This window comes from Thalassophryne amazonica, chromosome 8, assembly GCF_902500255.1.
Source record: "Thalassophryne amazonica chromosome 8, fThaAma1.1, whole genome shotgun sequence".
NCBI classification, from domain to species: Eukaryota; Metazoa; Chordata; class Actinopteri; order Batrachoidiformes; family Batrachoididae; genus Thalassophryne; species Thalassophryne amazonica.
Window position 1 is genome coordinate 117801032 of NC_047110.1, and position 14407 is coordinate 117815438.

The window sequence follows — 14407 nt, forward strand, 5'->3', positions numbered from 1 at the left end:
AATACCGCAGTGAGAGCCAACCACCAGTAGAGGCAAGCAAAAGCGCAAACAGGAAAATTACATGGATTATTTGTCCCATTTGTGTTGCATTGCATTTAGAGTGCAGTTTGGTTCCATTTACATTGTAAATTTGGTTCCATACGTTTGGTACCATTGCACTGTGCACCACACACACATACTTGCGCATACACCTGCTCATGCACACACATGCATGTGCACACACACACACACAAAACAACTGTGCTGTCTGGAGGCTGTTGGCAGGAAGAAAGAATGAAAAGCTGGAATAATTTCTGATGTGATTTTTTTTTTTTTTTTTCCTGCGCTGAGGATGTACACAGTCTTTTTTTTTTTTTTTTGGTATTACATGAGTGTACAAGCACCAACCTGGTTGTGTGTGTGTGCACACGCGCGGGGGTGGGTGGAGGTGGGGGGGTCCGACTGTACCGAGACGATGATTTGACTGAACTAACTGACGCTGCTAATTCTTGTAACACACACACATACACACAGTGGTGGTTCTACACTGAATTACTCCCCAGGCGACACTCTGTCCGAGTGCCCCCCCCCCCCCCCACACCACAACCACCACCTAAAAAACCAGCCATATTATTAATATTAATATTTTAGAAGTGCCCCTGAAATTGCAATTCAAATTGACATCAAAAGCCTGCAGGCTACAATATTACTTCAAAACAAAACATCCATGAATTGCAAGTTTGAAGAAACATGTCTTACATTAGACACTTTATTAATCTGTCTTTCAGGGAGGAACAATTAGCTCTTTTATTAAGGTGCATATTTGTCTCAATATTTAGCTTGATATTTGTACATATGAGGCTAAATGTGTAAATACTTAGCATTAACCACTCTGCTAAAGTTTTAGGTTTGACAGAAATTTGATCATGTAGTGGTTTGCCTTTTTTTTTTCCTCCCAATTTTTGGTGTTCATCTGTGGATCAAACAAAAATCTAAACTGAAATGTTACTAGCGTTCCCTGCCAATGAAAACAAATGTGATTCTTTTTTCTCCGTTAAATAAACCAGTTAATTATGATGATAAGCCTAATTTTTATTTATAATTTATAATTTATAATTTATTTATAATTTTTATTTATAATTTATTATTATTTTGTCAGTGTACATGACAATAAAAAGTTGCCAGCTTCTGGAAAATTATTACGAATTATTTCGATTGCAAATCAATATTAAACATGCAGGCACAAAGTTCTTTTGCTGTGGATTTTGAGGAGCAAACTGGAGTGATCTGAATTGTTCAGCAGCTGATGGATGAATATGTGTGTGTGTGTGTGTGTGTGGAGACAATTCACCTCATTCACAAAGTGACAGCAGAACGTAACGATGCGCTGTTACACGCAATAATGCAGAACAGCAAGCAACAGCGCGGAACATTCTTCTTGCACCGTACATGATGTTCCTGATAATTCTCCAGCAACACGTGCCATTAATCGTAATGCATGGTAACAGGTTGCAGCAGTTCCTGAGGACACCTGACACCTCTGCCCAAATCATCACATTCGTGATCAGTGGCCAAGAATGTGTACTTTGTGGCATTCGTGACTTGTCATCGTTATGTGTTAATGCAGCACAAGGTTCACACAAGACTAAAATAATGAGCAAAAATTCACAGCAGTTACACTGAAAGACTAACAGAAGTATTAGACTGGTAGAAACAGTAATAAAAGAAACGGGGAGGGGTCGACCTAGCTAACACAAGCTAACAGCTCATGAAAATGCTAACCACTCCTAAGATTTACACAAATATGTGGACTGCCAGTTTTTGCAGTTTGCCAAAGCCTGCCTCAGCAAAGGACATTTGGTGAAGACTGAAAACCACCAGCAAGCAATTTCTCAGGCGATGAGAAAGGTGCCAGACCAAACCTAAGAATAAACCAGATCTAAAGAAGGTTTACTAGAGTCTAAACCAGGAATAAACCTGCCTTGTTTAAGCTAGGTGTAAATTGGGTCTAAATCTAGGACTGAGCAGTTGCCCACACTCCAGCTCAGGCCCCCGACTCCGCTCTTACCTCCAGTGTCGCTCCGTCCTAATGTTAACGTGGCACTAACTGACACAAATATTCACTTAGTGACTTGAGAGAGTGAGGGTTTTGGGGAGGTTATGTGATTGTATACTGGAAATAATATGCTGTAAAAACATATCAATTGTTTTAACAAAAAGCAGTTTTGAAAAGTGTACGCTGTAATTTACCAATCTGTATACTGGGCATGGGATGATATGGGCATCTGGCTGACTTGATAAGCCCCTATGTACCAGCTCGGGCCCTGCGTTCTCAGGGTGCAGGACTTCTGTGTGTTCCCAGGGTGAATAAGAAGTCTGCCGGTCACAGAGCTTTCTCCTATCGTGCCCCAGCTCTGTGGAACGATCTGCCGGCACACATTCGGCAGTCGGACACTGTGGAGACTTTTAAATCACGTTTAAAGACTCATTTATTTGTTTTATCATTAGTGTTATGATGTGTTTTTAATCTTGTACTTTTTTACTGCTGTTTTTTTCTTATGGTTGTTTTTATTGTGTTTTAAATTTTTAATTGTTTTTATGTTGTGAAGCGCCTTGAGACGATTTTGTCGTGAATTGGCGCTATATAAATTAATAAATTTGAATTTGAATTTGAATTTGATATTGATTTTTTTTTTTTCTGTCATAACTATCTTGGCTGTAGTAATTGAGATTAACAATAATATCAAAATAATTAATAAATATTGCATACAAGTTTAAAAAAGGCCTTAAAAGGCTGGAATCACAACAGTACATTTTATTGTAGGCTAAAACTAATATTTTTATTGTATGGTTTTTCCAGTGGGCCAAGATCAACTGAATCTATACAAAATATCTTTCCAATAAAGTCCAAAGACTTGAGGTGCAAATAAATGAGGATTAGTGTGACGAACGATTATCACAATAGTCACTCATCTTAAATTGCATATCTGAGATCGGGTCACGGGGGCAACAGCTCCAGTGGGTGACCCCAGCCTTCATCATTCCGGGTCACACTCACCACCTCTAACTGGGGTATACTGAGGTGTTCCCAGGTGACTGTGGAGATATAATCTCTCCACCTAGTCCTAGGTCTTTCTCGGGGTCTCCTCTCAGCTGGACGTGCCTGGGGAGGTGCCCAGGGGGCATCCTTACCAGATGCCTGAACCACCTCAGCTGGCTCCTTTCAATGCAAGGGAGCAGCGGCTCCCCACAGATGACTGAACGTCTCTAAAGGAGACACCAGCCACCCTCCTGAGGAAGCCCATTTCAGCTGTTGGTACCCGCAATCTAGTTCTTCTGGTCATGACCCAACCCTCATGAGTCATGACCATAGGAACGAAGACTGACCGGTAGATCGAGAGCTTCACCTTTTGGCTCGGCTCCATTTTCTTCACCATCCAAATTGGAAGTCCCAAAAACCAGTTTTATTTGTTGTTATCTATCGTCCTCCTGGTTGTTACTGTGAGTTTCTCTGTGAATTTTCAGACCTTTTGTCTGACTTAGTGCTTAGCTCAGATAAGATAATTATAGTGGGCGATTTTAACATCCACACAGATGCTGAGAATGACAGCCTCAACACTGCATTTAATCTATTATTAGACTCTATTGGCTTTGCTCAAAATGTAAATGAGTCCACCCACCACTTTAATCATATCTTAGATCTTGTTCTGACTTATGGTATGGAAATTGAAGACTTAACAGTATTCCCTGAAAACTCCCTTCTGTCTGATCATTTCTTAATAACATTTACATTTACTCTGATGGACTACCCAGCAGTGGGGAATAAGTTTCATTACACTAGACGTCTTTCAGAAAGCGCTGTAACTAGGTTTAAGGATATGATTCCTTCTTTATGTTCTCTAATGCCATATACCAACACAGTGCAGAGTAGCTACCTAAACTCTGTAAGTGAGATAGAGTATCTCGTCAATAATTTTACATCCTCATTGAAGACAACTTTGGATGCTGTAGCTCCTCTGAAAAAGAGAGCTTTAAATCAGAAGTACCTGACTCGGTGGTATAACTCACAAACTCGTAGCTTAAAGCAGATAACCTGTAAGTTGGAGAGGAAATGGCGTCTCACTAATTTAGAAGATCTTCACTTAGCCTGGAAAAAGAGTCTGTTGCTCTATAAAAAAGCCCTCCGTAAAGCTAGGACATCTTTCTACTCATCACTAATTGAAGAAAATAAGAACAACCCCAGGTTTCTTTTCAGCACTGTAGCCAGGCTGACAAAGAGTCAGAGCTCTATTGAGCTGAGTATTCCATTAACTTTAACTAGTAATGACTTCATGACTTTCTTTGCTAACAAAATTTTAACTATTAGAGAAAAAATTACTCATAACCATCCCAAAGACGTATCGTTATCTTTGGCTGCTTTCAGTGATGCCGGTATTTGGTTAGACTCTTTCTCTCCGATTGTTCTGTCTGAGTTATTTTCATTAGATACTTCATCCAAACCATCAACATGTTTATTAGACCCCATTCCTACCAGGCTGCTCAAGGAAGCCCTACCATTATTTAATGCTTTGATCTTAAATATCCACCCACCACTTTAATCATATCTTAAATCTTGTTCTGACTTATGGTATGGAAATAGAAGACTTAACAGTATTCCCTGAAAACTCCCTTCTGTCTGATCATTTCTTAATAACATTTACATTTACTCTGATGGACTACCCAGCAGTGGGGAATAAGTTTCATTACACTAGAAGTCTTTCAGAAAGTGCTGTAACTACGTTTAAGGATATGATTCCTTCTTTATGTTCTCTAATGCCATATACCAACACAGTGCAGAGTAGCTACCTAAACTCTGTAAGTGAGATAGAGTATCTCGTCAGTAGTTTTACATCCTCATTGAAGACAACTTTGGATGCTGTAGCTCCTCTGAAAAAGAGAGCCTTAAATCAGATGTGCCTGACTCCGTGGTATAACTCACAAACTCGCGGATCAGGTGACCCTGAACCATCCCTTAGTTATGCTGCTATAGACTTAGACTGCTGGGGGGTTCCCATGATGCACTGAGTGTTTCTTTCTCTTTTTGCTCTGTATGCACCACTCTGCATTTAATCATTAGTGATCGATCTCTGCTCCCCTCCACAGCATGTCTTTTTCCTGGTTCTCTCCCTCAGCCCCAACCAGTCCCAGCAGAAGACTGCCCCTCCCTGAGCCTGGTTCTGCTGGAGGTTTCTTCCTGTTAAAAGGGAGTTTTTCCTTCCCACTGTCGCCAAGTGCTTGCTCACAGGGGGTTGTTTTGACCGTTGGGGTTTTTCTGTAATTATTGTATGGCTTTGCCTTACAATATAAATCACCTTGGGGCAACTGTTTGTTGTGATTTGGCGCTATATAAATAAAATTGATTTGATTTGATTTGATTTCACAACACTACATTAGAGCGAATGCAACACCACCTGTGCTGCGCTGATTCTCCGGCCCTCATTTGAGAGGAGATCAACGAGCACAATCTTCTTCTCTGAATGGTTGACAATCTAAAATGTATTGATATTAATGCATCAAAGAACACAGTCTGAAGTATCAGCAATCAACTGAAATGTCTATTTATGATGCTTTGTGATGAGAGAAGCCACATACCAATAAAATCGAGTGGGCGACTCCATTCAGACAAAAAAATCCACCTTTCCTCTGTTGGCAGTTTTATCTGAGTTCTGCATTTGGGGTAAATGATTTAAATAATGGTATGCATAGCTTTGCAATGTTATACAGTGTATTACTGGTTCAAAAAGTATCAAAATGACCTTTCCGAGTGCCTGGAATCTGCCATTTACAAGCAGACTGAATGCTACCACAGCTCTGAGATGAACAGGGATCTGTTAAAATAAGCTTAAATTACTAAAATGTTGTACATGAAGGAGAATAAAGTAACACAGAGGAAGAAAACAAAAACACAAGCAATGTGGCAACAGCTAGAAACATTTATTTGGCTGCTGTTTCTCAGCAAGAATATTACATTTTTAAATTGAAAAGGCACTTATTACTGCATTTTTCTATAAAGACAAAACTTACGTGGGTTTTCTTCAGTGGCGACGCTCAACTCGATGGGTGAGGTGTAAAGTCCAACATAGATAGAGATGCCCATGCTCAGTTGTATGACTTAGATTTATAGAGCGCGTCTCCAGACACCCAGCGCGCTTTACAAGTTGCATTATTCATTCACTCGCACATTCACACAGTGGTGATGAGCTACTCGTGTAGCCACAGCTGCCCCGGGCAAACTGACGGAGGTGTGGCTGCCATTCTGCGCCTACAGCCCCTCTGACCACCACCTCATTCACACACAGGTGGGTTAAATGTCTTGCCCAAGGACACAACTGCAATATGCAGATTTTTGACTGGTTGGTAGCTGTATTCGATTGGACCCTTCGGTCACTATACCAGCTGCTGCCATGTAGCTCATCTCAACGGGCATGTCACCTCCACGGGACACCAGCTCTAAACTTGTTGCAGCCTGAGACAAACACCACCACACAATGTGCAATGCCTGCAGTGAGCTTAAGTGCAATAGAGGACACTGAATAATTCCTCACTCTATCCCTTTAAGCACATGTGAAATAGATTTATTTCTTGTTCCATAAATGTTGTTTGTTTAGCAAATGCTGTATCACCTACATTTGCACCATATTTGTTTTTCTTTTTCTTTTTTTTTTTACCCAACACCTCGAAGCAGTCGTTGCAATTTCATCGTACTTGCATTTCTTTTTCCATTACAATAACAATAAAAGCATTCTATTCTGCACCTGTTTGTCTCATCAACAGATCAGTGGTCAGTGCTCATGTCAGCCAGGATTTGGAGGCCGAACCTGCAATGAATGCAAAGAGCTATTTTGGGGAGAACCAGAGGTCAAATGTCATGGTGCGTTCACTCTCCGCTTAGACTGGTCATTTCATATGTGTGTGTGTGTTTATGTACGTGTGTGTATGTTTATGGCATTTCAAATACAAAAAGTAAATCAAGCTTCTAAATATAAAAAAAATTCTAAAATTATCTTAATTAGACCCAAACTCAAAGTAAATCTCTACACCTTGATATAAATTAATTAAAAGTATAAAAGCCAAGATGATGGTTGCATAAGTAATCAGCCCCTTTGGTATAAAACCTGTAAACAATCAGTTTAATTGCCAGTTTTCCTCAGACAAGTCAGGGGATGGATACATGAACATTTCCAAGTCACTCAATATGTCTTGAACTTTATTTACATCAGTTATGTAGAAATACAAACAGTATGACACTCTGGTAAATCTGTGTGGAGTAGACAGTTCACAAAAACTGGAGAAGAGTGAGGAAAGCCACCAAGACATCCAGACAACCCAGAAGAAGTTCCAGGCTTCTGTGGCTGTGATTGGAGACATTGTGCACAGTGTGTGTTTTGCATTTTGTATCTCCAGTTATACAGCTTCATGATGAAGTGGAGCAGAGGAGGGTTTTATTAAAAAGAAGAGCTGAAGGTTCACCTACACATTGCCACAAGGTCCATCTGAGCTGCAAGCCAAGATTTAATATTTTTGGTGAAATAAATCCCTAAACTAACATGATCCACAATAACAATATTTAAAACTCCAGAGCCCCAAACTCCCATGGTGCATTGCAACACAACATCCATTGTTTACTGGTTAGCTAAAATTGCTCATTTCTCCAAAAATATTTGTCCTATCACCTGTCTGTTGTCGCAGCGTTCATCCTTGACCCAAAACACATAAGCATACCAAATGGCAAATGTCAGCTCTTCCTGGTTTCTGTCTGATCAAAGCCAGACGCGCACAGACGCCACTTGACTATTATTATACTGATATCAATTGTAGCTGCAATATTAACCACCTGCATGAAAAATGTGCCATTACACAGACTTGGCATTGTGATTCTGCAGCCTTCTAACAGCTTTCATCATCATCTTTATCGTACAGCGTGCAACTGTGACCCTCGTGGGATTGCTGAGCAGCAGTGCAACAAGGCCAATGGTCAGTGCATCTGTGTGGAGGGTGTTTCTGGCTCAAAGTGTGACATTTGTGCTCGGGGTTTCTCTGGAATCTTCCCTGACTGCCATCAGTGCCACCAGTGCTTTGCTGAGTGGGACATCATTGTAGGTCATTTGACCAACCAGACCCACCGTCTCATCAACAAAGCCAACTCCATCAAAGCCAGTGGGATCAGTGGGCCGTACAGGAAGATGATCAGCAGTTTGGAAAAGAGTGCCACTGACATTCAGCATCTTGTAGCCTTGAATCCTGCCTCCCAGCCACTAACAGAGATCCAGAAGCTCCTGCAACAAGCCAAGTAAGATGAACAATAAACAGGTTTTGGTATTCTTTTACAGTCATGACATTCATTTACATTATCAGCATTCAAGATCTGATAACATTCATTCACTATGCCTGCTTATTAAGGGTTGCAATGAGGCTGGATCCTATCCCTGCAGTCATTGGGCGAAAGGCGGGCTTCACCCTGGGCAGGATGCCAGTGTATCGCTGGGCCACATACACATAGGCAAACTCAGTCAGAGCTACGGTCAATTTAGAGTCACCAGTTCATTTAATCTGCATGTCTTTGGAAGTGGGAGGAAGCTGGAGCACCCAGAGGGAACCCAGGCAAACACTCTGAAAACATGCAAACTCCAAACACAAAGGACCAGGTGGGAAGCGATCTCCAAACTTTCTTGCTGTGTGGCAACAGTGCTAACCACTAAGCCACAATGCCACCAGTCATAACAACAATGGAGCTTAAATCAATTAGCCATAATGCCATAATGGGTGTGGTATTTGTGCTGGAGACCCTCCTGTCCTGGGCACCAATAGCATTTCCTGTATATTCATTTTGTGATTTGTTCTGTAATTTGTGTCTGTATCATGGCCCAAGCAGAGGGTCACCCCTTTGAGTCTGGTCTGCTTGAGGTTTGTTCCTCAGAGGGAGTTTTTTCTTACCACTGTTGCTCTGGAGGTTAGTAAGGTTAGACCTTACTTGTGTGAAGCACCTTGAGGCAACTCTGTTGTGATTTTGCACTAAATAAATGAAAATAAATTGAAATTGAAATTGCCATTCAGATTAAATACACACACTCACACACTCATCCCAAACCGCTTAGTCCAATTAAGGGTCGCGGTGGGGCTGGAGCCTATTCCAGCAGTCATAGAGTGCGAGGCGGGGTACACCTGGTCAGGCTGGGATTTGAACCAAGCATTCTATGGTCTCGAGCCCAACGCTTAACCACTAGACCATCACCTCCCCTATCCTGTCCATCCTCATCACTTCCAAAGAGAATCTCAACATCTTCAGCTCTGCCTCCTGTCTTTTTGTTAGTCCCATCGTCTCTAAACCATACAACATAGCTGGTCTCACTACTGTCTTGTAAACTTTCTCCTTCACTCTTGCTGATATTCTTCGGTCACAAATCACTCCTGCCACCTTTCTCCACCCACTCCACCCTGCCTGCACTCTCTTCTTCACCTCTCTACCACACTCTCCATTACTTTGAACAGTTGACCCCAAGTATTTAAACTCATCTACTTTCACCACTTCTACTCTTTGTAACTGCACTATTCCACTGGGCTCCCTCTCATTCACACACATGGACTCAGTCTTGCTCCTACTGACTTTCATTCCCTTTCTCTCCAGAGCATATCTCCACCTCTCCAGACTAGACTCAACCTGCACTCTAATCTCACTACAGATCACAATTTTCACTTTCAATTTATTTTCATTGATATAACGCAAAATCACAACAGAGTTGCCTCAAGGTGCTTCACACAAGTAAGGTCTAACCTTACTAACCCCCAGAGCAACAGTGGTAAGAAAAAACTCCCTCTGAGGAAGAAACCTCAAGCAGACCAGACTCAAAGGGGTGACCCTCTGCTTGGGCCATGATACAGACACAAATTACAGAACAATTCACAAAATGAATATACAGGAAATGTTGCTGGTGCACAGGACAGGAGGGTTTCAGAAACAGACACCAGTCCCACCTCTGGATGGAGCTGCACCTCAAACAGAGAGAAAAAATGTACCTCTTTGTTGGCTGACGCCACTGTTTCAACCTGTGAGGACTTATAAAATTTCTTTGCTGGAAAGGTGATGTCTGTGAGAGCAATGAGCAGCATCAGCCCAGACCAGTCTGGTACCATCTTACACTCTGCAGTGTTTGACCATTTCTCACCTGTCTCTCACTCCTCACTCACAGACATTGTTAAATATGTATGAGTGCCACAAATTGCCCACTGGATATTGTTCCAGCATTGAAAGATGTGTTTGTCACTGTTGGGCCTTCTCTCTGTGTTATAATGAACACATCTCTCATGTTAGGATGCGTCCCTGATGCCTTCAAACATGCTGTAGTTAGACTTTTGCTTAAAAAAACACTAATCTTGACTCCTCCATTTTATCTAACTTCAGACCTGTTTCGAAAGTTGTTTTTACACAGCTACAAATGTTTTTAGATTGCACCTCTATTCTTGCTCAATTTCAGTCAGGGTTCAGATCATAGCACAGAATCTGCACTGTTAAAAGTACACAATGATGTCGCTTTGTCTGTGGATGTTAGGCACGCTGTTGTTTTAGTGCTTCTTGATTTAATAGCTGCATTTGATACTGTTGATCATTTTATTCTTCTGTCCCGCCTAAAACATGTTGGTATTTGTGGCACTGTAGGTGGTTTGAATCCTATTTAACCAAGGGAAGTTTCTCAGTCATGATTGGTGACCTGTCCTCCTCTGTTGCCTCGCTGTCATTTGGAGTGCCACAGAGCTCCATCTTGGGCCCCATTTTGTTCTCACTATATATGCCGCCACTAGGGTGTTCTGACATATGGCATAGAAATTGAAGACTTAACAGTATTCCCTGAAAACCCCTTTTTGTCTTATCATTTCTTAATAACATTTACATTTACTTTAATGGACTACCCAGCAGTGGGGAATAAGTTTCAGTACAGTAGAAGTCTTTCTGAAAGCGCTGTAACTAGGTTTAAGGATATGATTCCTTCTTTATGTTCTCTAATGCCATATACCAACACAGTGCAGAGTAGCTACCTAAACTCTGTAAGTGAGATAGAGTATCTCGTCAATAGTTTTACATCCTCATTGAAGACAACTTTGGATGCTGTAGCTCCTCTGAAAAAGAGAGCCTTAAATCAGAAGTGCCTGACTCCGTGGTATAACTCACAAACTCGTAGCTTAAAGCAGATAACCCATAAGTTGGAGAGGAAATGGCGTCTCACTAATTTAGAAGATCTTCACTTAGCCTGGAAAAAGAGTCTGTTGCTCTATAAAAAAGCCCTCCGTAAAGCTAGGACATCTTACTACTCATCACTAATTGAAGAAAATAAGAACAACCCCAGGTTTCTTTTCAGCACTGTAGCCAGGCTGACAAAGAGTCAGAGCTCTATTGAGCTGAGTATTCCATTAACTTTAACTAGTAATGACTTCATGACTTTCTTTGCTAACAAAATTTTAACTATTAGAGAAAAAATTACTCATAACCATCCCAAAGACGTATCGTTATCTTTGGCTGCTTTCAGTGATGCCGGTATTTGGTTAGACTCTTTCTCTCAGATTGTTCTGTCTGAGTTATTTTCATTAGTTACTTCATCCAAACCATCAACATGTCTATTAGACCCCATTCCTACCAGGCTGCTCAAGGAAGCCCTACCATCAGTTAATGCTTTGATCTTATGATCTTATATGATCAATCTGTCTTTATTAGTTGGCTATGTACCACAGGCTTTTACGGTGGCAGTAATTAAACCATTACTTAAAAAGCCATCACTTGACCCAGCTATCTTAGCTAATTATAGGCCAATCTCCAACCTTCCTTTTCTCTCAAAAATTCTTGAAAGGGTAGTTGTAAAACAGCTAACTGATCATCTGCAGAGGAATGGTCTATTTGAAGAGTTTTAGTCAGGTATTAAAGGCACTGCACTGCGGTGGTTTGAATCATATTTATCTAATAGATTACAATTTGTTCATGTAAATGGGGAATCTTCTTCACAGACTAAGGTTAATTATGGAGTTCCACAAGGTTCTGTGCTAGGACCAATTTTATTCACTTTATACATGCTTCCCTTAGGCAGTAGTATTAGACAGCATTGCTTAAAATTTCATTGTTACGCAGATGATACCCAGCTTTACCTATCCATGAAGCCAGAGGACACACACCAATTAGCTAAACTGCAGGATTGTCTTACAGACATAAAGACATGGATGACCTCTAATTTCCTGCTTTTAAACTCAGATAAAACTGAAGTTATTGTACTTGGCCCCACAAATCTTAGAAACATGGTGTCTAACCAGATCCTTACTCTGGATGGCATTACCCTGACCTCTAGTAATACTGTGAGAAATCTTGGCGTCATTTTTGATCAGGATATGTCATTCAATGCGCATATTAAACAAATATGTAGGACTGCTTTTTTGCATTTGCGCAATATCTCTAAAATCAGAAAGGTCTTGTCTCAGAGTGATGCTGAAAAACTAATTCATGCATTTATTTCCTCTAGGCTGGACTATTGTAATTCATTATTATCAGGTTGTCCTAAAAGTTCCATGAAAAGCCTTCAGTTAATTTAAAATGCTGCAGCTAGAGTACTGACGGGGACTAGAAGGAGAGAGCATATTTCACCCATATTGGCTTCTCTTCATTGGCTTCCTGTTAATTCTAGAATAGAATTTAAAATTCTTCTTCTTACTTATAAGGTTTTGAATAATCAGGTCCCATCTTATCTTAGGGACCTCATAGTACCATATCACCCCAATAGAGCGCTTCGCTCTCACACTGCAGGCTTACTTGTAGTTCCTAGGGTTTGTAAGAGTAGAATGGGAGGCAGAGCCTTCAGCTTTCAGGCTCCTCTCCTGTGGAACCAGCTCCCAATTCGGATCAGGGAGACAGACACCCTCTCTACTTTTAAGATTAGGCTTAAAACTTTCCTTTTTGCTAAAGCTTATAGTTAGGGCTGGATCAGGTGACCCTGAACCATCCCTTAGTTATGCTGCTATAGACTTAGCCTGCTGGGGGGTTCCCATGATGCACTGAGTGTTTCTTTCTCTTTTTGCTCTGTATGCACCACTCTGCATTTAATCATTAGTGATTGATCTCTGCTCCCCTCCACAGCATGTCTTTTTCCTAGTTCTCTCCCTCAGCCCCAACCAGTCCCAGCAGAAGACTGCCCCTCCCTGAGCCTGGTTCTGCTGGAGGTTTCTTCCTGTTAAAAGGGAGTTTTTCCTTCCCCTGTCACCAAGTGCTTGCTCACAGGGGGTCGTTTTGACCGTTGGGGTTTTTCCGTAATTATTGTATGGCTTTTGCCTTGCAATATAAAGCGCCTTGGGGCAACTGTTTGTTGTGATTTGGTGCTATATAAATAAAATTGATTTGATTTTGATTTGATATACACATATACATACACACACACATATATACATATATATAAACATGATTAGGATTGAAAGGGAGATAGGAGCATCTTCTTTACAATATGTGAAATGGAGTTTGGATGTGATAAGGTGCCATTAGTGCTGGGATTTGTAAACGAGTTGTTATTGCATGTGATTTGTGGACATATTATTGCATGTGGTCATTTCTAGGGCTGAAACAATTAATTGAGTAACTCGAATAACTCGATTACAAAAAATGTTCGAGGCAAATTCTGTGCCTCGAAGCTTTTTTTAACGTTATAGTACATATGCCAGGCCTGTGTGTGGCGCTGCAACGTCTGCAGAAAAAAAACAAAACTGAAGAAGACTGGAGCATAACAGCTAATCAAATTAGCAGCGATAGCTATCGCTTTCCAACGTGACACATAGAGTAAAATAAAGCCTTTTAAGAGAAAGATGGTTCACGCTGATTGTCTGAGACTTACTGTGCATTTAAAGCGAAGCAGTGTGTTTATGTATTTTTAGAAAACACACGGTCTGCTCTACATGGGGAGGGACTATTGACCCGGCGGCCGGCTGCTGTCTTTCTGTGCCCAGTGTGAGGGGCTCTCAGACCAGGCGAGTCACAGCTCTGTCCCCGACTACATTGACTGTCAGGATTTGGACTTTGTGTGTGGGTTTGCTTGTTGCTTTTGTATCCGTCTCTATGTCACTGTTTGTCTGCTTGTGTTTTCCCTGTCCTGCTTTCTCTTGCTCCCCTTCTTCTCTTGGTTCCGCATGGGGGCGTTTCCCTCTGTGCTGGACACGCCCTGCCTCTGGAAGGTTCTCACACCTGTTCCTGATTATCTGTTCATCACCTGAGGCGTTATATACCGCACTGTGTGCCTGCGTTACTCGCCTGATTGTTGTGCCCTGTGCCTCTTTCTAGCTCTGTTCCTTGTGTTTCTTGCCTGACTGCCTCATCGTGTTTTTGACTGCTTGCCTGTGTATTTGGACCTCGTACCTGCCTGATGATTGTGTT

General features: G+C 41.4%; 1 protein-coding gene across 1 annotated transcript in view; it reads left to right on the forward strand.

Annotated features, from left to right (window-relative positions):
• The window catches only part of LOC117515001 (laminin subunit beta-1-like), a 476107-nt gene that overhangs the window by 287976 nt on the left and 173724 nt on the right, over positions 1–14407 (forward strand). The window contains exons 43-44 of the mRNA XM_034175563.1: positions 6793–6889; positions 7939–8308. Of these exons, the coding sequence (XP_034031454.1) occupies positions 6793–6889; positions 7939–8308 (467 nt within the window). The remainder of the gene's footprint in view (positions 1–6792; positions 6890–7938; positions 8309–14407) is intronic.